General features: G+C 38.8%; 1 protein-coding gene across 1 annotated transcript; it reads right to left on the reverse strand.

Annotated features, from left to right (window-relative positions):
• Positions 1–5,020: 5,020 nt before the first annotated feature.
• Positions 5,021–20,396, reverse strand: FAM117B (family with sequence similarity 117, member B). The gene is made up of 7 exons (XM_008945570.1): positions 20,253–20,396; positions 15,645–15,737; positions 15,030–15,143; positions 10,112–10,255; positions 8,683–8,908; positions 7,732–7,852; positions 5,021–5,557 (listed from the first exon to the last, which is right to left on the reverse strand). Exons 1-7 carry the CDS (start codon positions 20,271–20,273, stop codon positions 5,239–5,241), a joined length of 1,038 nt encoding a protein of 345 aa, XP_008943818.1. The 5' UTR covers positions 20,274–20,396; the 3' UTR covers positions 5,021–5,238.
• Between the last annotated feature and the right edge of the window lie 6,261 nt (positions 20,397–26,657).

The raw sequence follows: 26,657 nt of genomic DNA on the forward strand, positions 1-26,657 counted from the left end.
GCAACAAGTAACCTATCAGTACAACATATGCAAGAACACCTCCACAAGTTATCACAGTGTAACAGAGGAAAACATACCAGCCAATTTCAGACAAAGGCAAATTTAATGGCAGTTTTGGACATCCCCTTGACTGCTACCCTCAAAAATTGCACATTTCAATCAATGAAATAATTTAGAATAAAGCCAAGCAATATTCTTAACTATCAGTACATTGACAGTTAGGGTGGATGAGGTGTCCAGGAAGTTTGTTTGTTTGGTTTGGTTTATTTTTGTTTGTTTTTTTTTTGCTTACTACATTTTCTAAAGAGAGTTATGTCCAAAGGAATTAATTTGCAGTGTTATCAGGCCAAGTCCTCCTCTGCCATTCAGATAGACCTGTCAACACTACAGAAATCTCTGTAGTCAAATACAAATCCCAAAGAACTATTAAACAAAGACCATACCTTAAGTATTTACTGATGACATGCAATGAAATCAAGCAAGTAGTAACACGACTCCATTTACATTTGGAGCATTCAGAAAGAGACTTTTGCACTTCTGTTGGGGTACAGGACTGGAATTACACAAAACACTTGTAAATAGTTAACATTCTCTCCCCAATTGACTTGACACCCAAAGTAACAGTTTCAAAACAATGCATCTAGGTCATTCTTTGTATAAATGGGAAGCTAAGAGCAGAACTGGTTTTCAGAGGTGCTGAACACTCAAGCTCACGTCAAGAAAATATACAGGTAATTCTTGCAATAAATGGTCATTCTGTTTTCCTGCACATCCAGGTTTAGAAAAACAATTCCATAACAACTCCTTGATCACAATGAAACCATTTCTTCCACAGTGCTTCTCACCTCCCCAGGTTAGGAAAGCTGTACCTTCTATTATCTTTTCTAAGAGCAAACACTTTCAGTTTTAATACATACAAGCCTGGTTTGGGTCTAAGCCCTGACAATGTCTTTAGGCTATGGTATTTGATGAAAGGCACACACTTCAACTATGTAATTATATGGAGAAAGCACAGTCCTGACATTCTCAAGTGTTTAAGAGGCTTTTGTGCCAAGTCTTTTCTACAGGTTCTAATTTCATGAGAACAAGTAAGAATGACACACCAGCTGTGGACATACAAGTAAGTGCTCATCACTTCTGGATGAGAACAGGTCTGCAAGTCTGTCCATTTAAAAAATAAAGTCTTACAAATACTAGTTCTGCCTCAAATCATAAAGATAAAAGAAGCAGGCCTACACAGACTGGATGTGAGCATGCACATGATGAGTCAAATGGAAATCAAGGTGCCTCAGGAGTCACCCTGCAGCACTGATCTTTGTAACTGCCAGTCTCTGGTGCCTTCAAAGGCATTCTCCTTTGCCCTTTCAGGTTCACAGAGGAACTGTCAAGCACTCAGCAAGGAAATAAGGACATGACTGGCAGCCAGTTACTGTGAATATGCCAGCATTTCAGAGATGGCAGGGAGATAACAGATCATACTTCAACGAGGAATTATTGCTATACCACTGAATACCATTAAACTCAATAAGCAACAAGAAGTCAGGCCTGAAGAAGAAGAAAGGTTAATGGATATGACTTTTTTTTTTCCTTCCCAAAAGACTCAGCTGCAGTGTTCTCCAACCACCTCAGATTCTGAATTCCAGTAAACAGTATTTTAGAACAGACCAAAAAATAGCCCTGAGACTGAAGATATTTTCAAGAGCTGCTATTGCTTTACATAAATCAAACACAGCAATCACTTCCAACAGTATGCAGTATTTAATTTTCACTCCCTTTTTGTCTCACTTGGGATATGTATGTGCACCCAAGGATTTATTTCCAGGATGTACGTACTCAAGCATTAGCTATTAATACTTCAAGTACTTTTCCAAGTACTTCAATTAGTTGCTACAAGATTATGGCACTAAGCAAGTAAAGAATAGCTGAGGCAAGTCGAAGTTTAACAAAGAAATCCCCTATTTCCTTGTGCCTTTTTTTTTTTTAAAAGGATTCCAATAGTCATAGCTGCCACCACAGAACTTCCCCACAATAATGACTTCCTTCCCTGTGATTTAGGTAGAATTTACATCTCAAAATCAACTGTCAGTGCTACTGAACACTGCCATCAGCCTTTAAGTGTGGGGAGAAGTGTAAAATACCAAGAAACCCAGGAGTATCAAGCGTGTCAAGTTGTGCATAAAAACAGATCTTTAATTTTTCTTAAGCTACAAAGTAGCTTAAGAAACGGACCAGGGTCTGTGCATAGTTAGGATTTAAAGTATGCCAAAAGAACTTGAACTCTTTCAGTAAAACTGTGGTTGAGTAATGCATGGGTGAACCCTCACAAAAAAAACCTGAACATCTCACTCTATACATAAAAGACTTTTTTTAAAAGCTCCATGCACTCTCAAAACTATTCTGAAATTGATTTAAATACTTTAACAGCTCTGGAATGGCACAAGACAGCACATAGAAAGTTTAAGGCTAATTTTTGTATATGCACATGTAAAAGCTGGTCTTGGAACAAGAGCTGTCATATTTTCTTAATTCTGAGTCTTCAGTGTGGATCCATAACAAAATAGAGCTGCCATAGCAATAGTAGAGTTGTCCTGCTTATAAAAAAGCCTGAATGTTGTCCTGGATGCAGTTTGTTCTATAAAAAGCAGAAACCTCACACATTTACATTTGTTTTTTATCAGAGCAGCTCACTAATTTGTACAGTACACTGTCCAATGACATACAATGTAAACTACCAGAGAGGTGCTCAGGTGCTACGACAATGGGTCCAAAATGAAGTCCTAGGGTAAGAAAGCTCACTGCTATTTGGGAGTCACTCTGTCATGGAAACAAACACCAGAATGCAGTTTTGGTGAAGTCATTTAAGTCTCAAGGCTGTAATAAAGGCTGTTTGTTAACTTTAGCCCTTTGGTTCTTAACCATTGAGTTAAGATGTCCTGATAAAGCACTAGGCAGTTTGGCATTGATGGAGAAGCTCTTTACATGCTACTGTTACAGAAACAAGACAGACTTAGAAGCACTTCCTCCACCTGAACTTCCATGAATCCAGTCATACTAGGCTTAAACAAACCAATCTAAAGCAGTATATTTTAGACTTCAAATTGCACTGTAACTGCTTCAGAAGAAGCTAATTAATATCTACAAAACCTAGAAAGAATTAAGAACTGGCCAAATGACACAAATTTGATGTACAAAGCTGCTTATTTTAAAACTCTGTCCCTCCACAGTGTAAATCAGAGCTGTTACTCAAAGTGGTTCTTTAGTTCTATCTGCAAAATCATATCCATTCTGATGGGATGAAAGATAGCAATCAAATGCTGCTTGTAAGCTAATTTAACAGGTGTAATATTTTAATACTTCTGGTATATTTTTCATTTGCTGAATTTTCACATGATGTTTTAAAAAGGGATTTATTATACTATCAACACAAGACTTGTGCATGCTAGTGTGATGTACACTTACATGCTGAGTAAAGTACCTTGCTATTGTAGTTATTTTTGTAGGACTTAAAAGAACAGTACATGTGCAGATAATAATTACAGTTCTGATGCACAGGTATGCAATTTTTTTCTCCCAAGTGAAATGTTTGCAATGGCATTTAGCACATTAAGCATTGATGAAAACTGCTGTATTTGCAGTGCCACCTTTAAATAGCTGCAGCTCAGAGAGGACCTGAGTATGCAGCTGATCCATGGAAGCTACATCTACACCAGCCAGTGAGAGCTGCTCGTGTCTAACAGACCAATATGCAACCCCAGAGACTGTCCATGATGACATGTACTTTGAAATTACTGAATCTAAAAGAGCTACAAGGCCAACCTGTTTTATAAGCTGGTATGACAGTGGTATCCAGGTCACTGCAGCTTTTTGCATATCTACACTGTATTTACTCAATCCCAAGTAATACACTCCAGGGACAGGAGAAACATCACTGAAGTTCCTGAACAGTTTCCATTTGCAATCACCATTCCTCCTCACTTTCATCCTTTATTGAAATTTCAAAGGAACCATGGACTGCTGTATCAAAATCCTGTTTGATACTCAGCCTAAGTTGCTAGTCAAAAAAGGGAGAATCATTCTGTTGCTGTGAACTTGTGTGCAACAGATACTATGCCTGACAAACCACCACCTCCAACAGAGACACAGAACACTGCTATGACAGAAGGGAGGAAATCATGCACAGCTATTGCACTATTATGTGGCCAGGGTCTATAATACAGTGATGAGTCATGTCAGAGAAAATTTGTGCCAAGAGAGATTAATGATTCAGGTTGACTAACTCCTTAAGTTGCCAAGCAAGCCTGTAAGGGCCAAGTGGTGTATTTTCTGGAAGAATACCAAGTAAGAGAATAACAGTTTTTCCCCACCCCTGCACAAAAATCCTATGGGCAAATAGAACAATACTGGGGGCAAGTGCTTTAAAATGCAATTTTCCAGTCAATAAACCAACACTGGTGGGAATTCTGTGAAGGAAGGAAGTTTTAAGAATGTGACTTGCCTGAAGCACAAACTTTGATATCAAAAAACTGTACACTATTTACTAACACTGCTTTTTGGATACTCTTCTGTTTATAAAGTTTCAAAAGTATTAGCTTGTCTTACTTTTTTTACAGCTGAGGCTGTTCAGCAAGGTCACGTAATTTGAGATTGCTGAAATACTTCAGCAATCCTTTGGTCCTAGCAGCTGTAAAACAGCCAAGTAAAAAAGAACCTTCCCTACAAACAAAAACAAAGTGAGGGGGGGAATCATCACCAGGAAAGAGTCTTCTAAACACCATCTGCTACACACCAGAAAAGGCAAATTTTTGTTACAAAACCCACATTTTCATACAAAAGATATCTTGCAAAACAATCAGATTGCCCCTCCCTCTGCAGACTACAATGGTAAATGGGATCAGTTGGTTGGTCTTGAGATTTTTGCTTTAATTGGAAAAAAAGTCAAAGGGCACACAGCATCACAACAACTGGTCCTTTAAATGGTAAAGGATTATGAGAGTCTTTGTTTTCACCAGTGTTTAAAAAAGCAGGAGAGAATCAGAACTGGAGTCTTCACAAGCAGAGTATCAGCTGCTGCATCCTCCTGGACTTCAATATGTGCTACCAAACTGTCATTTATACAAACAGTTCAATTATGACAGTGCCAGAAATTGTTAAAACTATGCAAAATAGTGTGATCAGGAAAGTCCAGCCACCTGGTTCAATTTTTTCCCCAGCAGTTGCTCAGCCAAAGAGTCAAGACAGCTATCCTTCAGCTTCCTCAATGTGTCCTGACTGCTGGAGTATAGAGGTCTGTGGTATTACTGTACTTGTTCCGTGAGAGATCCTGTCTTGATCCGTGTTTGCAGCCAAGGAGGCCACAGAAATGGGCTGTAACAAACCGGGCGTCACGCCGGAGGAGACAGTCAGGCTGTGTGCAGTGCCCTTCAGTGTCAGATCCTGTGTGGGAAGGAGTGGCTTGAGGATGCTGACCAGACAGAAAGCAGAGCCACTTTTAGGAATGAAATTCACTTTGTTCTTGTCAGGGCAGTAGAAGGCTGGAATTTCATGCAATGGCTTTGGCCTAGAAATAAAATACACACAATAGTTTTATAATGACATTGAACAATCCCACTCTGTCAGTTGCAGGTATGTGCTGCTGAACACAGCACCAGGGACAAGATGAGGTTTAAACCTGAATTATTTCAGCTACTCAGTAATGCTTTAATGACACTTGCACCACATGCCAAGCAGCAAGATGGCAACACTGCTTGTTTATATATGCTGCAAGATACACAGTGTGTTCTCAGGGCAGGCTGTCTCCAAACCCAAGGAAGGCCCTAACTTCACTTTGCAGATCACAGACTCTGTCCCTCTATCCATGAATTTGGATATCCAATACTCCAGAAAGTATTTTTCATCATGTTCTCCAGACACTTTCACAACCCAACAAGTTCTGCCCCTGGCACAGACACTCATTACACAACAAGCCTTGTGAAAGAAAGCTGCCACAGTGCTGTTCCTAATATTGCCTATCTTAGAGCTGTTCATGATCATAGGGGGATCCCTTCGTCTAGACTTCTGCCTCCTTGGCACATTCACCTGAGTGTAGCCTGAACCTTGGTAAAAGATGAGCCCATCTTACTTAAAAACTCAAAGCAGAGAGTGAAATGTAGCACTCTCAAAGTGGCACTCATGATCAAGTACCTCTAACCTGGAAAGGTGTGTGGAACACATTTACACCCTGACTTTGTTTTGCCATCTCAGCATACAAATCAACCAACTCAGAAACACCCTTTACAAAACACAGAGCTGGAAGGGAAGTTGTGCATGGCACAGGAATGCCTTCTGGGACTGTCACCAACCCTGCAGTGTAAATCTACTTCACTGGTCTAACTCTAAGACAGAACTATGGGAACCTGTCTCTGCCCTGCTAGAAAAGAACCATCAGAAATTTATACTCCTTTTTTCTTGTTGCCAGAATTGTTGTTTAGCTGTGACATTCCCCTCTCTTCCATGTGACTAAGACAGCTGTAGGTACTTCTGTCCTCATTCTAGTAGGCCAAGCATGCCAATTTTCCAGTATACTCCTATAGGAATGTTAGCTGATTCTCCAAGTGTGCAGAAAATTCAACTTCATTTATAAATATTTTTCTCAAATGAAAATCTTGTAAACTTCAAATAGAAATTAAACAAAGGCTGAGCTTAAAATAGTTACATTCATGTAGTCCATGTGCATGTGGAATACAAGGACCAGATATGAAAGATTTTTGCTGGAGACTGCAGCACCTAAAAACTGTCACAGCTAGGTAATAACTTGTGTAGAAGCCTGTTTCACTCTAGAGCAGAACAGTCCTACAGCTATGCAGCAAGGGCATTCAAAAAGAAATGCAAATGCAAGTCAAGTCACAACAAAGTATGTTCTTGGAGCAAGTGAAGACTACCTCATCTGTTGACAACATAACTTAGACACACTAGAATAGAGACAGGGAACAAGTTACTGTAACCCTTTCCACATTGTTAATGAGAGGCCATAGAGACTTCCCTAAATCTGTTCTCAGAAATGGGGAAAAAAACCCCAAACACAATTATAGCTGCCTTTGTGTAATTACTACTTATACTAGATGGCATTGTTGAGAAAATAGAGGTATAAGGACTATAAACAAATTATACTCCTTGTGTGATGAACTGAAATTTAACTACAGGTCAAGATTCTTGTATCCAAGTGGCATAAAGGTACAAAAACTCCACTGAAGATAACATCAATCCCCCCAAATATTCCCAAATGACAACAGTTAGCTCTCTCAGAATAACCAAAGCATCATATATTCAGGGTCAAATTCACTTGGTACTGAAAGTTTCACAATTACAAAGATGTAGCTGTACAGAATATGGTCTTCAGAGTCTAGATTACTGACTGTGCCTGTCTGTGACATGTATTAGCTGATGCACCTGCACGACAGTTTATTACAGCCCTCTGCACTCAACTGAGTTCCTCCCCCACTGTGTGCCAGGGAAGAGACTCCTCTCAAGTTATGCTGGTTTTAAAATAGAATCTTGAGAGACTTTTTTTTTAACTCAGAATCCCAGCAATAAAATACACACATATACCAGCATACAGGCATACAAAAAAGAGATCAAGCTGTTAGCATGGTTTTAGATCAGAATTATTAGTCCAGCTGCTGACACAAAATCAATAAACCAATGGGTAACTCTCCATGTCAAATGTTATTTCTCATGTAGCAAAGATCAACTTACAAGCTTTCTTCAAAGACTTTCACCTTTTCACAGCCCTCTGGAGGTTCACGCTTGAACATGTAGCTGTTGTTGGGCTTTGGCGAGGTAGCATATTTTGGCAAGGGAGAATTATTCCCATTGTCTGCAGGAACAGAGTATCTCATTAGTTAAATATGTCACACTATAAAAAACCCAATAACTATCTTTAAATGCCCCTCCCCAACTGAAACACACTTCATTAACAATGTTATAAAATTATGAAACACTTTCATTTGCCTCCAAGTCTTCATTTGCAAATAAGCTTTATCTCAATCCCTCTCCTCCTACCTATTTCTCCTTCTATCATTTTCAGGCTCTCTGCTCATTCCTGGACACTTTCAGCTTGTACCTTGAAAACTGAATCTATGGTCCTATGCTGTCACCATCTAGTCAGAATAGATCAGTAGAAGCTGCATGCCTCAAAAACCAGAACAGGTTTATATTGTATTATAAAATTCTCCTAATATATCTCAGGAGATTTCTGGTAAAAAAAGAATAATTAAAGACCCCCAAACGGTAAAACTTTCACAGGTACATGTAAGAAATGCTACAAGGTTGCCCATTTTGGCTGACGCCACAGAAATAGCTGATAGAAGCAACAGGACTAGCCTACACTGCTGTTCCACCTGTGGCTGTACACTCTTGCTTCTTCAATTTGCCTCAAGTATGTGATGAATCTATTATTTACAAACAAAAACTGGTTCAGGAAGCACATGCCTTAGTCACGTCTATCCAGCTTCAATTAGAGAGCCCTAGATGTCTGGGCATACATAGTAACTGAGCAATTTGGAAAAGTAACAGACCACTTAAAGACAAAACATTCTACCATTTCTCCGTGGTTGTGGGAAACAAACCCCCTCTTTTACCACCTGTTCATGCCCATGCAACAAGTTAAAGCTGAGCATTATTGACCCGTTAGAAGCTCCACAATACCTTTATCTCTGGGATCAGCAAGAAGATCATCTGCAGAACAGGGACTCTCCTCACTGCCCTCGTTGGAGATGGTGAGGAAGGAGGTTGGAGACACGGACTGGGAGCGGCTGCTGTTGTTGCTGCCCCTGTCTGCCCCGCCAGGCGTCTGGGTGTCGATGCTGCGGGTGCTGCTGCTGCGCTGGGCCAGCGGCGGGGGGGCACGGTGCCCGTCTGGGATGTCTTGGGGCTGTTAGAAACAACAGGTTTTTAGTAACAAACACACAGCTGCACTTGGCTGGTTAGCAGTTTCTTTAAATCCATTAACACCGAGGGGGTTTTCAAGTTCCATAAAACCATCTGAAGTAGAGAATTTTATTCATTATGCAAGAATCAAGCAGAAAACAAAGTTAGGTTCAGAAACTAAGGACAAAAATTTTTTAAGGTTTTACAGAATCAGACAACTGCTGGGGTTGGAAGGGATCTCTTGAGATTAACTAGTCCAACACCTTTCTCAAGCAGAATCAGCTAGAGCAGTTTGTCCAGGACTGCCCGTTCAGAAACCAAGGACAAAAATTTTTAAGGTTTTACAGAATCAGAGAACTGCTGGGGTTGGAAGGGACCTCTTGAGATTAACTAGTCCAACACCCTTCTCAAGCAGAATTAGCTAGAGCAGTTTGTCCAGGACTGCCCGGTCAAGTGTTGACTGTCTCTACAGACAGTAATTCCACAACCTCTCTGGGCAACTTGCTCCAGTTTCAAGCACTCTCACATGTTTAGAAGAAAAAAAAAAAAAATTAAGTGTTTGTGTTCAGATTTAGCATTTTTGTAAGTTATGCCCACAGCTTGTTGCCCTGTCATTTGGCACTACTAAGAAGAGTCCAGCTCCCTCCTCTTCATTCCCACACGTCAAATATTTATACACGTTCATAAGATGACCCTGAACTTTCTCTTCTCAAGACTCAGCAGTCCCAGCTCTCTCAGCTTCTTCTCATATGAAAGATATTCCAGTCCCTTAATCATCTTCGTGGCCTGTATTTACCATACTTTATTACTACATTTACCTCTAAAAATACCTAAAAATACAATGAAAGTTAAAAATGGGCAAGTTATGCTTCAGCTGGGGTAGGGACAACACAGCATGGGCAGAGAGAAGAAAAAGTAACTCTCAAAACAGGCCTTTGGTCTTTCCCCATTTTACTGAGATCTGTTATTTTACTGGAAAACCAATTACATCACAGTAATCACACAGGAAAAGGTTCAGATCCAAGCTTTAAACACTTTCCTTCATTTTGCTTTCCAAGAGCTTTTTTCAGCTACCTTTATTAAAGAAAGCAAAATTAATTCCAGACAAATGTAGTTTAAAAGCTGTGCAAAATAAGGCTTACAACTTAAAAGCTTCAAAGCAAAGCCAAAATAATCATAGAAAGCAATCATGGTGGCAGATACATACAACGAGCTGTTCCTCTTTGTCTCCTGTCTCCTTAATTATGATCTCAATCTCCTGATTCAATCCTTCCACACTGTTTCGGAATCGTGAGCCTGTTGATTTGGCAATAGGTATCACAGGAACAAGAGCACTCTTTGGGATGGGAGCCTGAAGAACCAGAGACAGGGAGAAAGCAATTTAGATTCACTCACAAAACAGTTACTATTTCTACTCAAAAGTGAACCTTTGAGAAAAACACCTCTGCAACTCACTATAAAGAACTTACACGAAACTATAGTGATTGTGTTAAGATGAATGCCCTGAATGAACACAGACATTCTGAATTTTGTTTCAAATCTAACTTCTATCAGGAAAAGTTTACAACAATCCATTCTCTGTACTTCCCTTGATATGGTCTGCCTCCAGCTCGACATTGCTTTTCAAGTGAAAATTTAATATTAAAAAGCATTTCCATCTTCCATAGAAATAATGAAATCCCAAACCCAAATATTAATACGTAGCTGGTTCAGAATCAAGATGACATTTTTAAAAACCAGTGTTTCAAAGTATGCATGAAAACTCTGTTCCCAGAAAACACATTTACTGAAGTTTTCCACAGCCCCTTTGTATACACCACAACCTTAAGATTTCCCATTCTCTCCATCAGCATCCTCCTCCCTGTTAAAAAAATCCATGCTACCAGAACCTTACAAGATCCTGCCCTTAACTTCAACACAGACTCTTGGTGATTATGCAAAGCACTGCTACAGATAATGGAACCCTTCCAGCAAACATTTAGCTCAACTCAAAGCAAAGCATGACACTTGAAGTCACAGCAGAATTCCTGTGTAAAACTCTCAAGACTCTGTTGCCTCCTATGCTGTGACTGAAAACATCTTCTTAGTGATTAAAGGAATGTAGTGTTCTCACTTGGCCTTCAAAATGGTTTGTTTGGGTTTTTTTTTGTTTGTTTGTTTGGGGTTTGTTTGTTGGGGGAGCATGGTTTTGTTTTGTTGTGTGTGTTTTGCTGTTTGGTTTTTTTTCCCCCTCTAAGTAACAAGACCCCGCATAGACAGACACCAGAGCATTGCAACTTCACATATCACTTCTCAAAACCCACGCAGTTTGCCTGACAGAAAAACTAAGAAAAATGAAGGTAAAGAAGGGAGTTCCAAGTGTGGGCCATAATGCAGACATTCTCACAATAACAAGTCTCTACAGTGGCAGAATTTACAGATTATATTGGTTTTGCTTTGCTACAACATTAAGATAGCTATAAAAAGAAACTTGCACAAAGACTACAAAAGCCTCTGCTCAGGAAATGCTTGTGAGAGTTTATGTGAATGTTTAGTTTTCGTTGACATAATGGCCAAACTTGGAGAGACTTTCAAAAGTCTTGCCTGCAGATGAAAGAGAAAACAGAATCCATTGGAGAATAGCACAAAAAAAAAAAGTCTGAGAAAGCAACCCTCCTAATTCTGGTCCAAACAAGGTCTTGGATCAACAAAGTAGTAAATTTATACAGGTCAATACTCAGTCATGGTATGGTCATATCAGCACGAGTTTACACACTAATAAAGACTGTTTATGTACCCAGTTATTAAACATACACATTCTTAGGAAAAATTGAACTTGTTAAGAAGTAGAAGGCAGAATACAACTATGCTTGTCTAAGATTTCAGCAGCCATTAACAAATGTGGGAACTCTCCAACTTCTAAATGATTGCCCACAGCATTTCTTAAAATCATAGCACTATTTGAAGAGCTCAAAGCAGAGAAGCAGAAGTTTAAGCAGAGTTCATTATGGTTGAATGCAGCATGTTTCACTTCCAAGAGAAAATATTCTGTCCATGACTGAGAATGGCTCGTTAACCTGTAGTGCCAGCGGGTGCAAAGGGAAGGAAGGAAGTTCCATTGCAGGGGTGGAACAAGCAGCCCCCAAACAAGAAACTTTGTATTAGAAATACTGCCTTCACAGAGGTCTGGATGGATCTGAGCCACCATGTACAGGAATAGGCCACCAACCTCTAGCTACTCATCTGCATATTTGGGAATGCACAAAATTAAGTGAGGTGCCAAACCCAGTATAATAATTACAGTGTCAAAGAGTTTTGATGCAAGACAGTTAAAGTCCTGAAACTTACTGGGATGGCATAAACTACTGAGATAGGAAACACAGATGATGACAAATCTAAATTGTTCACAGGCTTTTTCAGAGCTCTAAACTCTTCCAATTTTTCAACAAGCAACAGAACTTTGAATGGAACCCAAGATCTTTTGATGTTTTCAGATATTAACATCAAACCATCTCAAGGTTGAATGTATCATGGTAATTCCACTCTAAAAATTAAATGTTCCACCTCTGTAAGGTGGCAAGAGTAATGTACACACACAAAAAACACCCTCACTGCAAAATGTATGCAGTTGGTCTCATTATTAGTGGTTGCTCAGGATCAATCTATTGGCAAGACATTAAGGACACATGCTGCTCAGGGAAGTGAAGAGAGAGGGTTTCATGGTGTCATGAGCAGCATAACATCACCCACGTGCACCAAGGATAAAACATTATTTTGAAAGACCTAATCCATTTATTCTTCCATCTGCCTTCAGCTCTGGCCTGAATTCTAGTTTCTCCATTATATTAACCCTGAGGATTGTTTGGCTCTTCTAATAGATTTACTACCATGAAAATAATTCAAAACCCAGCATTCTCAGAAGCATCCTGAGATCACTTGAGGAGGCTATGACCTCTCTGCAACCCCCCATGAATGGAACATTTCTGGCATCATGAAAACAACACCACCACCACCACCACTGCTTCCAATCACTCTGCAACCCCCCGTTCCTCTAGAAAGAGGCAGAATGGAACATTTCTGGCATCATGAAAACAACACCAACACCACCACTGCTTCCAATCACTCTGGAAAAAAAAAAGTGCAGTCAGAATCAAAGACTGGATCAAGTTCCTCACCATTTCCTGATTCTGAGTAGACAGAGGAATAGGCAATAAGCTTATTCTGTAGAGACTGCATGGCTTGCTTTCCTCAAAGAAAAATCACAGAAGAAAGAAGCACAACTGAACCATCATCAGTTGGAGGATTAGGTGGTAAGAATCACTGCAAAAATTTTGGTAAAACTCAAACTTGTGGCAAAGCTTAAATGTTTATTATTAGTGGAGAAAAGAGGAAATAAATCTACTGGAATAGCTTCTTTTTGCTTTAACTTGAAGAATAAGCCATTTCCAAAACATTGGCATTTACCTGGTTTCTGTGAGGGGTCTACTGAGATCATCTCCTAGCACATTTTCTCCGCTTTGTAAGGAATCCAACTCCATGAGCTCAGAAATCTTTGTATGACCCTCTAGAGTCAACAACTGCAAGTTTCCTTCAAGTTGGGAATGTAAAAAAATTTCCAAATATCCTAATCACTAACTGCAAGTGTTTCCACACAGTCCTTCCCACAAATCCTGAAGGAACTGAGCTAGCTGCTGCCAGAAAATCTAGCTTAGCAGTTCCCTAGAAAGGAATGAGAAAGCCTAAGAACTTTGCCCTTGATGCCTACAGTTACAGATTTTCACTCTGATTTGGAAAGTAGCCTCTAAGTGCCACTAATCTAAACCCTTCACTTACTCTTTTTGAGGCCTTCTGTAACTTCCCCCTTTCACAAGTAGCTTGACACAGCTGGCACAAAATTTACCAAGAAAAACAATGGTTTGTCTTGTAACACAATGCTGGAAAAGATGCTTTGCCTCAGTTTATATTTTATAGTTTGTTTCACAAGCCAAAAATTAATTATCTGTTGTGCAACTCTGAAATTTGGCAGAATGCAAAAGACCTCCATACAAGCAAAACTTCATGAGCATAATAATGAAGTAATTATGATGCAAAAAAAAGGTATGTACTTAATTTGGGAGGGTGTGTGTGTATTTTTCAAAGTTGCAGCATCACTGTTCATTTTCAACATTAAACCACTAAGATTATCTATATCACAGTGGCAATACCTTAGCATTCAACTACATTGACTTGTAAGATGATTGTGAGGGACTACTTCTTTTTGTAACTGTTGAAAAAAAAAAACCCCTGTGCACATACATCATAAATATACATGCATAAGATACTAGTAGGGGGGAAAAAAAAAGGCTTTTTTCTGAAAAAAAATTACCAAACTTTCTTATTGGTTTTCTTAAAGTTGCTCAAGCAAAACAGACTTGAAAAAGGATCTCTTTGCCTGAAAGCTGTAATCTTTTTCCACCTATCAACTGAACTAAAAATATATATATCTGTGAACCTGACCTCATTAACTGTCTTGAGATAAAACTGAAATTGCACAAAACTGTGGCCTAACCATCACAATTTTTGCAGTGATTACTAGTTAAAGTCTCAAGGCATGTTAAATGACAGGAAAAAAACCTAAATGGACTATAAAGGCTGAATGAAGCCACCAAAAGTATAAACACTTGAAATTGAGTACATAAAACTCTTACTGAATACCCTTTTATCAGATAAACTCTCTAAATCAGCTCATCACAGGATTAGAAAAGTGCTATTGCACAGACAAAAACAATCAGCAAAAACTAAAATTTTGAGTGTATCATTTTCCCACCAGTTCGCCCCATGCCATATTCTACATGCAAATTCAGAATTGTTATAGCAACATGTAATGAAAAAAACACTCTCTTTAGGAGTCTTGCTTTAAGGAATGATTCAACTTTCTGAAATTCTTTGAAAGGGGTAGTTGAAAGTCAATCCAGCCAAGTAACAAAAAGGTGTGGAACCCCATGTACTGAAGTCAAAGGGAAGGGATTTCATGGAATCCACCTATAGCTACAATGTATTTAGCAGTACATGGTATTTTTAAGTTCTCTTTAAGGCAAATAACAAATTTGAAAGGAGTTAAGAACAGTCTTAGCTTGTCAATATGCCCAGAAAGCACAGAGCCTCACCTGACTGTGGTTGATGGCGGCGTGGTTGCCATGAAATGGAGACTGTCTCTCCTTCTCACGATGGTGCCTGCTGCTGTGTTTGCTCCTCTGCAACTGCTGGCGCAACTTTGCAATCTAAGAACAAAAATTCATATTAGATCTCACCAGATCTTCTTAGCTTCACCAATTTATTCCATCCCTTAGTTAAAATTCTTTACTACTACAACATTTATAATTACTGCCAGCACTAAATTATAGTCAAGTTCTTGCAATCCTAATGTTAGCTATCAGTTCAGTTGAAGCCCAGAAGACAACTCCGGAGGTGTGATGAAAAAAACCTTGAAATACGTAAAGTTTAAAGCAGTTTGGTTGCAGCTGTTATTTCCTCCTTTGATGGAGAATGTCACCTGCATCTGACACTTCCTTTCCCACAAATTCAGATTAAAAATTTTAATGGTCCTTCATTAATGACTATGAAATCAACTCCAAATGAACAGCTTTTTATTTTTACCAAGCCCACAATCTGCATAATAAAACAAAGCAGTACAATATTCATACCTACCTGAAAACTCACAGTGACAGTGCATACCACTAAAAATTTAAGCCAAAGGTATCTCAAATAATAGGATTTCTGACCTCCTTGAGTTGATCATTGCTGCCCCACGATGCTGAACGTTTGTGTGAGCTTCTCTTCTTTTCTAAATATTCTTCAGCCCAGGCACTTTCTGTCTGCAGCAAGGAGATTACAGGATTAACTAAAAAAGGTAATTCCTATTTTCTGGCAGAATATTTTGAGATCAATTAGAAGAGAGAACCGTGTTAAGTTTTGCTAGATTCAGAACTGCATGTGGAAAGCAGTCACTGACTAGAAGCCTTTCTGACAAGTAAAGTATGAAAAAGTGGAGTGCTAGTATGCAATTTAAAACAAAAAAACCAATAAAATCTTTTAGACCTATTCTCAAGCAGGAGTGGGCTAGTTTCTCTTCCAAATTATTGAGCATAAGGCAGTTTTAACAGCCAGATGTACCACAAGCTCCTCTAGAGCTCTGAAGAACCATTAGGAGTGCTGAATTTGGGAAAGATGGTATATTTTATTTCCTGCACAGATGCTGACCTTGTTATTTCTGAGGTATTAGCAAGGGTAGCATGGCATAAACATTGTGAAAGTCTGCACCAGTACAGCTTCAAAATCACCACCTTGCTCAGGTGAATGAGAAAAAGGAAGGCAAGGCATATAAACACCACCAGAGTTATTGCAAAGCAGAGAATTAATTTATTAATGCCTCAAAATCCTTCAGGTTCATAGCTGTCTATGGCCAAGCAGAAAGCAGCAGAGATAATATTAAGGTAGTTTCACTAAACCAACAAAGTCAATACCATTTAATAAAGAAATTTGCAAACACACTGTAGTAAAAGAGTTCTGAGAAAGTCAAAGTATCACTAAGACAAACTACAATTATTGAAGGTAACAAAATGTGATAATATTGCATGCTTTATGGACAGTTTCACTCCCACCTAACCATCAGACTGGCCTTCAAAAGCAGTGAACTGTAGAGGCTCCAAGAAGAGGGACAGTAACATCTATCAGGCATCTTCCAGCAGTCACAAGAAACACACCTAATGAAGCAGGGGGCAGGATTTCTGGAAGGAGGTTGCACACTGCAGGAGATGCTGGATACCTTTCAACTCACCCTTGCCACAATGCAGTTCTCAGCACACAGCAGTGACCTAGCTAACACACCTTTAGGAGTCACTGATACCTCACCCCCTGCAGACAGAACCTGGATTGCCCCAAAGCCTTCACACCTACACTGTCCAACAGTCACTCTTCCACCTGAGGTGAACAGCTCGCCAGCCACCAGCTGACCTCAGTCACCACATTTGTACTCAGGAGGCACAAACTCACCAGGCCTTCAATGTGGTATCAGCCCCCATTTGGCAGGGAAAATGGAGGTTTTATTCCAAACATACAAGCTGCAACTCCCACTGGCCTCAGTCACAAATCTAAGTCATAGAAATGAAACCTCCAACATCAGCAGTTTTCAATTTTTGATTTTAAATGATGATTAAGTAGGACAAATATTAGTAATAAGTTTAGTAGGTCTGCTTTGGAATTCCTATTTCATAGCAAGTTTAGAGTCCATTACAATCTATTTTTTCAGAAATGCACTTGCTTATCTTCTTCATAAAGTAGAGTAATTAATAACCCCCATTCCCAAGTAGCAATCATTGCCTAGTCAATTCTCAAACATCATCCTGGATTCTCATCCTATTCCCCATTCCCTCAAACAATAAGTTTTAGCCACTAATTCTAACTTCCCAACTGCACCATTACACTTGCCTACAGGAATCTGATTAGCACTCTAATCAGTCCTTGCATTTAATTTATATCAAAGACTTTGACTTAAGATTCAAGACATTTCATAAATTAATATCTGATTAATTTTAAAGGATTAAAGGTTGCTTTGAGGTTCAGCCTCAAAACAAACAGTTAGAAATACTTATAGAGTAAGAGTAGATATAAGACACTAAATTATAGGAAGCTTTTGCATCAAGAAAGAAACTTAATACTACTGTAGAAAGTCTCCTCCTATTTATTCCCTATATTTTCTTTATAATACTTATTTTCAAGAAACAGACCAAATAACCAATATACAAAGAGATCTCTATTTCTCCAGGTTATTCAAGAACTGCTACTTGCTTATTAGTTGTTACCATTCCTTTTGCTTGCTCTAGAATCAGAGAAATTGAGTTTAAGGCTAAATTTCTTGTAGATAGTAGAACACTTAAGGAAAAAAAAACTTAGAGGCAAAAAACTTTGCAGCTGAAATGAATTATTCCTTAAGAATTAGAAAAAATACAAATCAATTGTCTCATTTTAACACAGTTGTATTTCAAACAACCACAGGCAAAGCCAAAGAGTTTTGATTCAAAGGGGAAAAGACCAAGATTACAAACACTTATTTTAGCAGCACTTAATATATGCATGTAGGAACTCTAGCCAGAGCCCAGGACACTCACTGCTGTCTCTTCCCAGTGTGCTTCCTAAACTACTCTACTCCCTATGCCATAAACCTGCAGAATTAAGATACCCTGCTCACCCACCTTGAAAATTTTATATCTTAATAGTTTCAATTCCTGTTCCCTACAAGCAATCTGAACACATCCATTTTGCATCAGACTTTATGAAATCTGAAATTCCACACTGAAGCCAGAATATCTTACAAGTGAAACTTCATCCAAACATACAAATGGAGAGGCTATGCTATCTTTGGAAACTACTGTAAATCACATTTTAAACTTGTCCCTAGCTCAAATGGTTGTTCTCAAGCGCACTAGAAAGATTAAAAGCAAAGTTATCTCATCACTGTCACAGCAACACAAGCTGTGGAAGTACTGATAGATGTCTATATCCCAAAATTTTCTACTGGTTTGATAAATTTTAAATTAGGAAGTGCAAACAGATAATCCTGTTTCCCTCAGCAGTATACTAATGTCAATCACCACTAAATATACTCATTCTGCAGAAATATCCAATGCCCTTTACAGTCCTCCCATTAGTCTTCACAAGTGCTTCCCCTGGTATGTAAGAGCCCCACTATGGAAGGAAAAGACAAAAGAAAAATCTGAGCCAAAAAGGTTACCTGATCTAGCTAGAAAATACACATACTATAAAAAGCCCAACCATGACTCAGATCAAACTGAAACTAAGCTGAAAGAGATCAACTCAATATAGCAAATACTTCAGCAGTAGTATAGAAACAAATATTTTGAATAAAGTATTATCCTAAGAAATAAAATATAAAAATAAATGGCTAAGGCACCCACATTGGCTTAGCTCTGCCCTTTAATGATGCCTTTTAATAGCTAAGCATGAACAGCAGTTCCCTGTATATCATACACCTTCCTTCATCATCCCCTCTTGCTATGATTTCCTCACCTTTTCCACCACATTTTCCAACCATTTTTCTGATTCATCACAGAAAACTTGCTCCTCAGCTCTCCTCTCTTCACCAGTCTCCATGTCCACTTTAGTCACACAGGCACATTCCCCTACAAACTACCTTACTTTTCTACTGATCTGGACTTCAAATTGTTGTCCCATCTGCAAAATGTTGCAGATCTCTTCATGCCATACAGCAACAATCAATGCTGCAGGCATCATCTGATCAATACCCTACATATTTGAGTAGAACACCCACTGAAACCTATGCAGCCACATCTTTGTTACTGTTACCACACCTAAGGCAGGGTCAAATTCAATTATGTCCCTCCTGCTGTCAGGTTCTCTCCCAATTGCATTTTGCTTATGTTCCTTGGAATTGGTGGAGACCTGCTGCTGAAACCATGCTGTAAAAATAGGGATTTAAATCAGGTTTGTCTGGCTCTTTCTTTCACTCTGTGAATAGTGAAAGCCACTGCCAGCCTGCATCCACAGGAGGAGAAATGAAATGCTGGGATATTTTAAGGAAAAATCCATCCTGGATCACTTCTGCATACAGTAGGATACCCATAACAGCTCCCTTTAAGGGGAATGATAAAACAATTGTCATGATAAGCATGTAACTGTTGCAACATCAGTTTCAATCGTTTGTTGATTCTGCCTTGACAAGTGGCATAGGACTGAACCATTAAAAGCCTGTGAAATTTTGCCAAAAAACTTGAACAAGTTGAGAAATCATGAACTTTTTTAATACTTTCCAGATAAGCCAAATTTCAACGTAATGCATAGTTGGGTGAGGCAGCTCTTCAATGCATACAGTTCTGTACCTGGTGCATAGACCCCAGGTGAGCACTAAAGGCCTTTTACAACCAGAGGATGAACAGCCTTTCATAAAAAGGGTACAGTAACTTTTATACAGGCACTACAGAAGCTTTTTTATTCAGGTTTAAGACTGACATACATAAAAGGAGTCACTAAGTTCCCTTGTATAAATGTAAACAAAATGGTACTTCACACCAGTGCAATCTAGTGTGCTGTACACACAGAACAATGAGAGAACAGGTGTGCAATACACTACTGTTTTATAGGAGGCAAGAAGAAAGTAGAAAACTTAACAGATAATACAGTTCACAGAGAAGAACACAAGTAATTCACCCAGCAAAAGTTGGATTTCTGCAATTTGAGAGTAGGAATTTACTTGCAAGCAAGAAAGCCGAAGTGAATGTTTTGAATGGAAAAACTTTTAACACTTAAAGCCTGTCTTTGCATTTGACTACTCAGAAGACAAAAACCTGTCCTACCTGTGTGGCTTTGTCTCTCATACATGGAGCAGCCTGTCCATGAGTATCACGAGGCCACTGTCCAGCAAGGTATGGAGCAGCAAGAGTATCCAGCGAGGACGTCCGGCGGATAATACTGGAAGGGCTCGACGAAGGTGGTCTGGATTTGTCAGCTAGAATAAGAACATTTGATTAGAAATAAAAGTTCTATGTCTTGCTTTAATTGCCTACAAGAAAACGTAACAACGTAGTGGTTCCGATTTGGTAAGTATACAGCAACATACTTTTAACACAGGAATTAAGTTTGCTTTTCCAGGCTCTAGTCAGTTTTAATAAGCAATGAAATTTGTTTTCATGATTTCCTTAAAAAAATCTTTACACCACAAATGCTGCATTGGTACTCACACACCACCACCTGCTACCTCAAAAGTGCCACAGTCACAGGATTATTAAATGATGAAGACTTGGAAGAAATAAAAGTAGCTAAATTTCCTCATACATAAATGCTAACAAAGAAAATCTGTGCTGATCTTCAATTTAGTGCTGAGTTTAGAGTTCATCTCACTAGCCCTTTACCCTTCACCTACTTTAATTCAAGAGACACTATAAACTGACATGTTTTATTAAGCACCCAGTATACAATAAACATCAGATTCATAAACAGCTATGTCTAACCCTTAGATTCAGAAGTACACTTTGATAAAGTAATGGTTTACATTTTACAAGACAATCAAGACATCTCCTCCCTTTTTTGTTACCCAGTATTCTAAATGTAAAATGCAAACCCAGAGATCACAATGATCTAAGCTTTCTATCAATTCATCTACTCCCCACAGAACTACACCTGAAAGAATCATGTATTAATCCTACCTATAACAAAGGCCTAAACCAAATGTCTAGAACACAGCAAACGAGATACAGAAATCAGATGGAAGCTTTGCAAAGGCACTGGAAAAACTCAGTTGTATGTCCTTCCTGACTGTGCCTTAGGATGAATCCTGTACAAGAAGTATAAATACAGCAATTTGTAGTCTACATAAACTCAGTTACAGGCAAAAGAAGTTGTGCCTGACTGGTGTCTGACTGCTAGTCAGAATATAAACCCACTTGCCATTGGAAGTCCAGAATCCAATTTCAAAGCTGTTTCAATCCACTGAAGATACTTAAGTATTAATAAAACCTGTTAGGTATAGATTACAGTGGTGTGGACAACATCTTAAGTCTCACAGAACACCAGTACTTCATATGTAAATGTGGTGACATTCTATACTAAATATCCTCATGCAAATTTTGCATTACCAAAATACACATTCCAAGTGTGGAAAGTATTTCCATTCAACTATAAGGAAATAATTATTAGCACTATAATCAGCCATGTTCACATAAAGCAGTCTAGAAACCTCGTTTGGTTTATTATTTCTACTAGTAGCAATAAAGATAAAATCTTACAACTGAGTTCACAGCAGATATGGTCTCAGGGAGTAGCAGCAAAACTCAGTTTTAGAGTTTTTTTAAGACCCCTGTATCAAAGAATTTCTCTGACTACTACTATCACCACACAGCACACTGAAGGGTCTGTATCACAAGATTTCAAATTATTGCTTTTGTCCACATGATGGGAGAACACAGCACATTAATGCAACGTGTCATCCCTTAAACATGACACTTGCTTCCAAAGTTACATGAAACATGTCTCAGCAATAACTACCATACTCTCCCTTATTTACTTTTCTTCTGAATTATTATTCATCCTCTTCAAGAAGCTTCTCCCTTCATACCAAGGGGAAACAGAAAGGGTGTGGAAAAAAAACGAATTAAAAAAATCAGGAAGTGCACGTAGTCAGTCACATCATCTGCAAAGCTGCTGCAGCAGACAGCTTCAAAAGTGAAGCAGCAGAAACTCTTGCCCTCCTCCCCTCCCCCATAAAAAAACTGGAAAGAATATTCTTCCAACAAACAGAGCAGATGAAAACCAAAGAGCCTGTTTACTATTTAAGTTCAAGGGGAGCTAAGCTGCTCACTTCAGGGTACAAAGCATATTAACTACTTTCTTTTCCTCTTATTTAAAAATCCCTTCAAGGAACTCTGTTTTCAGATTCTGCCATTGAACTCCAGTTTCCTCCTGTTTCCAAATCACTTTTATTTACACAGGGCAAAGATGGTTGGATACTTTTCCACCTTCACAAGATGTCTTCATATAAATTGCCAAAGTCTACTCCGTAACTCCTCTTGTTGTTTCAAAACATCTCAGTGGTAACATATGCAGTATTTTGATTGCACTTTCCTCTACAATACTTGAAGCAAGTGTTCAGCTGCTATTTTTCCTTGATGTGACCTACATAACAAGAGATCTGCCTCCACAGAGGGAACAGTTACAACAGCTGTGGCTGATGAAAAACAATGGAGCTGTTTCATCAAATAGATGCTTCTTAAATATTAGATCTGTTTTAACTGGCCCGATTATCTCTTTAAACAAATATTTGTGATAAATATCAGCTTTCCTATCCATCCACCTCTACTCTGTTTAGAAACAGTCTTTTTGCAATCTGGCTTCAAACAAAGCAAAATAACACAACAAAACCACCAGAACATACACAATGAAAATCAACAAAGTCCATAAGGTGGGGAAAATTTAACCTAAGGCAGTCTAACAAGGTGGCTGAGGACCAAAATTGAGCAAATATAGATGCTTACAAGTAACTAACTGAAAGGTAGGAAAAAGCCCTTACTTAGGGGGAAGTGTGTGTGCGTTTTAGAAGTCCTACAACTGCAATTACAACTGAAAAAGGAAATTACAGTGTGAGAACACATACCTTTGAGGCAAATACTTCATGAGAGAAAATTGCTATGTATAAAAGAAAGGAAGGAAAAAAAAGAAGGAAGGTCTTACATCTAAGAAAGTCCTAAGAGATGAAACACTGAAAATTCATCTTCCAGTTTTTCAGGGAAAGTTCAGAACTGTTGTTAGAACTGCAAAATAAGGAATACTGCCAAGGTATAACGTGAAGATTGAGCTTACAGTCCTGTTGATATATTTCTACCTATTTGAAATTAAAGTTTTGAGACAGACAAATTAAAACTCCAAAGACACTGTGGGGGGAGGGGAGGGGAAAAAAACAAAACCAAACCACAACCAAAAAACACCCACAAAAGTAGCAAACAGCAGGAAGAGCCCCTGGAAAAGCTTAGACACTCCTGACCTCACAAAAATCCCTGCCCGAGTTCCAACTGAAGCTTTGTCATACAGGTAGGATATCAAAAGAAGTGAGAAAGAATGAGACCCAACTAGCTCCTCTGCATCTGGGCATGCTGCTGACCTTTTTGTTCTGTTTTGGCCTTTTCCTCAGAAAGGACATTCACGAGACCTCTCCCATGAACAGCTGTCTTCTCCCAGTGCCCCAAACACACGCAGCTCATCTCAGGGGCTTCATCTACTTTCAGTGTTTTGTGAAAAGTATTAACAGACTCAGGCACTATTAAGAACAGACACACAGCACAACTCTGTGTAGCCCTTTCAGAAGGCAATCCTGGCTATTATCCTCACAGAAATGTAAAAGACCTACTCACACTTTTGCTTCTAGTAATTCAAAACACTGAAATGGGGTAGAATGACTGAGTTAGTCATTTTACAAAACCAAACCTCAGAAAGCCCAAGATGTTCAAGTTACTTAATTCTAGTTAATGAAAGGTTTTTAATCCACATAAGCTCCTCTGAAGTGTTGGCCACAAGAAACCTGAGGTATGATGCTGCAAAAATGAATTCTTTACATAGACTGTTTGCTACAAGAGCTTAGGTAAGCAAAGTAGGCATGTAGTGGTACACAAACACTGAATTGGGGTAGAACGACTTAGTCATTTTACAAAACCAAACCTCAGAAAGCCCAAGATGTTCAAGTTACTTAATTCTAGTTAATGAAAAGGTTTTTAATCCACATAAGCTCCTCTGAAGTGTTGGCCACAAGAAACCTGAGGTATGATGCTGCAAAAATGAATTCTTTACATGGACTGTTTGCTACAAGAGCTTAGGTAAGCAAAGTAGGCATGTAGTGGTACACAAAGCCTTCTGTACTCTCTTGTCCTACTGCAGTATCTTTTACAACTACTGTAAAACCTTGGTAATTAATGTTGACAGGTTTGCAGCTATTATTGTGTCACTCACCGAATTCTTAAAATAAATAAATTCTACAGTGAAATTTAAGAGGGTGATGGAGTTCCATTCCTTCTCCCTAGCCCAAGGAGAACCTCACATCTGAACTCTTTAAGACATCTTTATAACAATTTTGGTAATTTCCCTTGCCACAAGTAGCCTTTATTATTATTCTTCCATAGATTAATCTAAACAATTCAGGGCCAATGTAGTTCCAGAGCAAACTAACCAAATTTTCTCAATTTTCAGAGTTAGTTTAATTGTCCGATAGAGTCAACGGGAATATAGCAGAAAGTTTGGCATCCAGTAGAGACATCTCAAGGCATCTGACAGGCTCAGTAAACAATTGTCATGTCTCTGGTCTTGACCCTCTTGTTTACACAGCCCAGTGTACTACATTTTTTGGAGCTGAGCAGTTGAACTGTTCTGAGAAGATGTGTTTTATGTAAGAACACAAATGACAAGATCACATTTGATCTTTACTCAGTAGATAAATGAAGATATAAATAACAATAAAGGTAGAGCATACACACTTCTCTATCTCACTTTGCAAGTCTTCTAGTAGGTCAAAACAACACCCTCTAACCAGGTTAATTTGCAGGCAGGTTAAGAGTGAATTATATGTGAAAACTGAAGCAGAACTGGTGACTGCAGGACAGACCTTGCTGTGCAGAAATGAGGCCACCCAGTGATGGGAAAGGAAGGACAGGACACATTAACATGCAAGTAGAAGCTGAAGTCTGTGAATTAAGTGCTAGAGAGTGCAGGGAGGGAAAGTAAAAGATGAAAACTGGGTAGTAGGAAGACCTAAGTTCTTGATCATAGTTAGGAGGGAAGCAGCAAGAAAAGCACAGAAATTTAGAAACTGTACCATGGATACTTTGGTTTGTAATTATCCCATCATCAACAGAAAATTCAGCTATTTCCAAAACTGAGTTGCAATTTGGTTCGCAAAACAAAACCAACAAAAAAATGAAAACCCAAACCACCACCCCCCGAAATAAAATAAGCTATTAAGTGACATTTCTAAATTCAAAAGTTGGAGTCCTCTAGTCTTAAGCTGATTGATGAAAGCTACACTCAAAGCTATTCAACTGCTTCCCAGAAAAGACAATCTGAAAAACATTAAGTCCAAAGTATATAACTTACAAAACCAGGACTGAAGTTCACGAGAATCTATCATTTGCCTAACCTCAAGGTTTATTTTAATCTAAGAAAACCCATGGCTTCAGCTGTAGGAATGAACAAAAGCTGTCACCAGCTGGAAACAAGAAACATGAAACCAGTGATGATTCTGCAGTCGATGCTGATACCCTCAAGTGGCCTGCACAGCTCCACAGCTGGAGCCTCACTACCCAAAACAAAGTTCCACTTCCATGTTCTCAGCTACCACTAAGTTTTCTCATCTAGATAAAGAAAAAAAATTGCATGAATTCAACTTCTATCAAGCACTGGATTACACAAGACAAACGTTAAGCAATATTAAACAGGTTTAATTTGCATTTTAGGCCAATACAAGTCCTGTTCAGAAATATAAGGACATGGAAACAGTTAAAAGGACACTACTATTCTTTTTTCACACATCTTGTGTAAAACTAGTGGAGTTACCTTAACCCAGCAAACCAATGCCAACTCTTAGATCTAGTAAAGAAGTCAGCATGCTTTCAACAGGCTTCTATGCAATGGATTGAAGACAGTTAAATTTTTTCACTCTAAGTGGCCTGACAGATGCCTTCACAAACAGCTTTTGAACCTGGACCTCAAGGCTACCCATCCTGTTCCTCATTCCCCAGGCAGGGAGATTGCATCTTGGGTAACAGTTTCCATGAAGTTCACGGGAAGAAGACAGGACTTTGTGATTACTTATTAACGAGAATCTCAAATGAAGAATACACACATGCCTCAAACCCAAGCCTCTGAACATAGCCTTAAAAAAACCTCACATCACTCTTATCTGGAAAGCAGAAGATCCAATTCAGAATCTCAGTGCCTCTGTGGCAGTGCTCTCTTACACTGCAGACAAGCAGGCATATAGTAATTCTAAATAAAAATAATAAACAACTTAAACTTATCTTAAGTACTGTACCAATCAGTCACAACTAACTTGGCAGCATCACTGCACAAGAGCCAGGACAGAAAGAAGAAATCCAACATGGTAGTCGGGCTATAATCATTAGTTTAGAAAGGGGGAGCAACATCAGGAGTGTTAAAAGGAATTGGCTTAGTCCTCGATTTCAGCATGCGTGCTTTGCATGTTAGTCAACGTCATTATGTGGACT

The sequence above is a fragment of the Merops nubicus genome, unplaced genomic scaffold (genome assembly GCF_000691845.1).
Source record: "Merops nubicus isolate BGI_N331 unplaced genomic scaffold, ASM69184v1 scaffold9718, whole genome shotgun sequence".
Taxonomy (NCBI): domain Eukaryota; kingdom Metazoa; phylum Chordata; class Aves; order Coraciiformes; family Meropidae; genus Merops; species Merops nubicus.

What these genes read in the sequence shown, in the direction of transcription:
- FAM117B (XM_008945570.1), bottom strand. Translation starts at nt 20,273, where the DNA reads ATGAGAGACAAAGCCACACAG. An exon ending in TGCTGATCCCAGAGATAAAG is followed by an intron (nt 7,853 to 8,682) that starts GTATTGTGGAGC and finishes CTGTTCCTGCAG; the next exon opens with ACAATGGGAATAATTCTCCC. An exon ending in AAAGTCTTTGAAGAAAGCTT is followed by an intron (nt 5,558 to 7,731) that starts GTAAGTTGATCT and finishes TTTTATTTCTAG; the next exon opens with GCCAAAGCCATTGCATGAAA.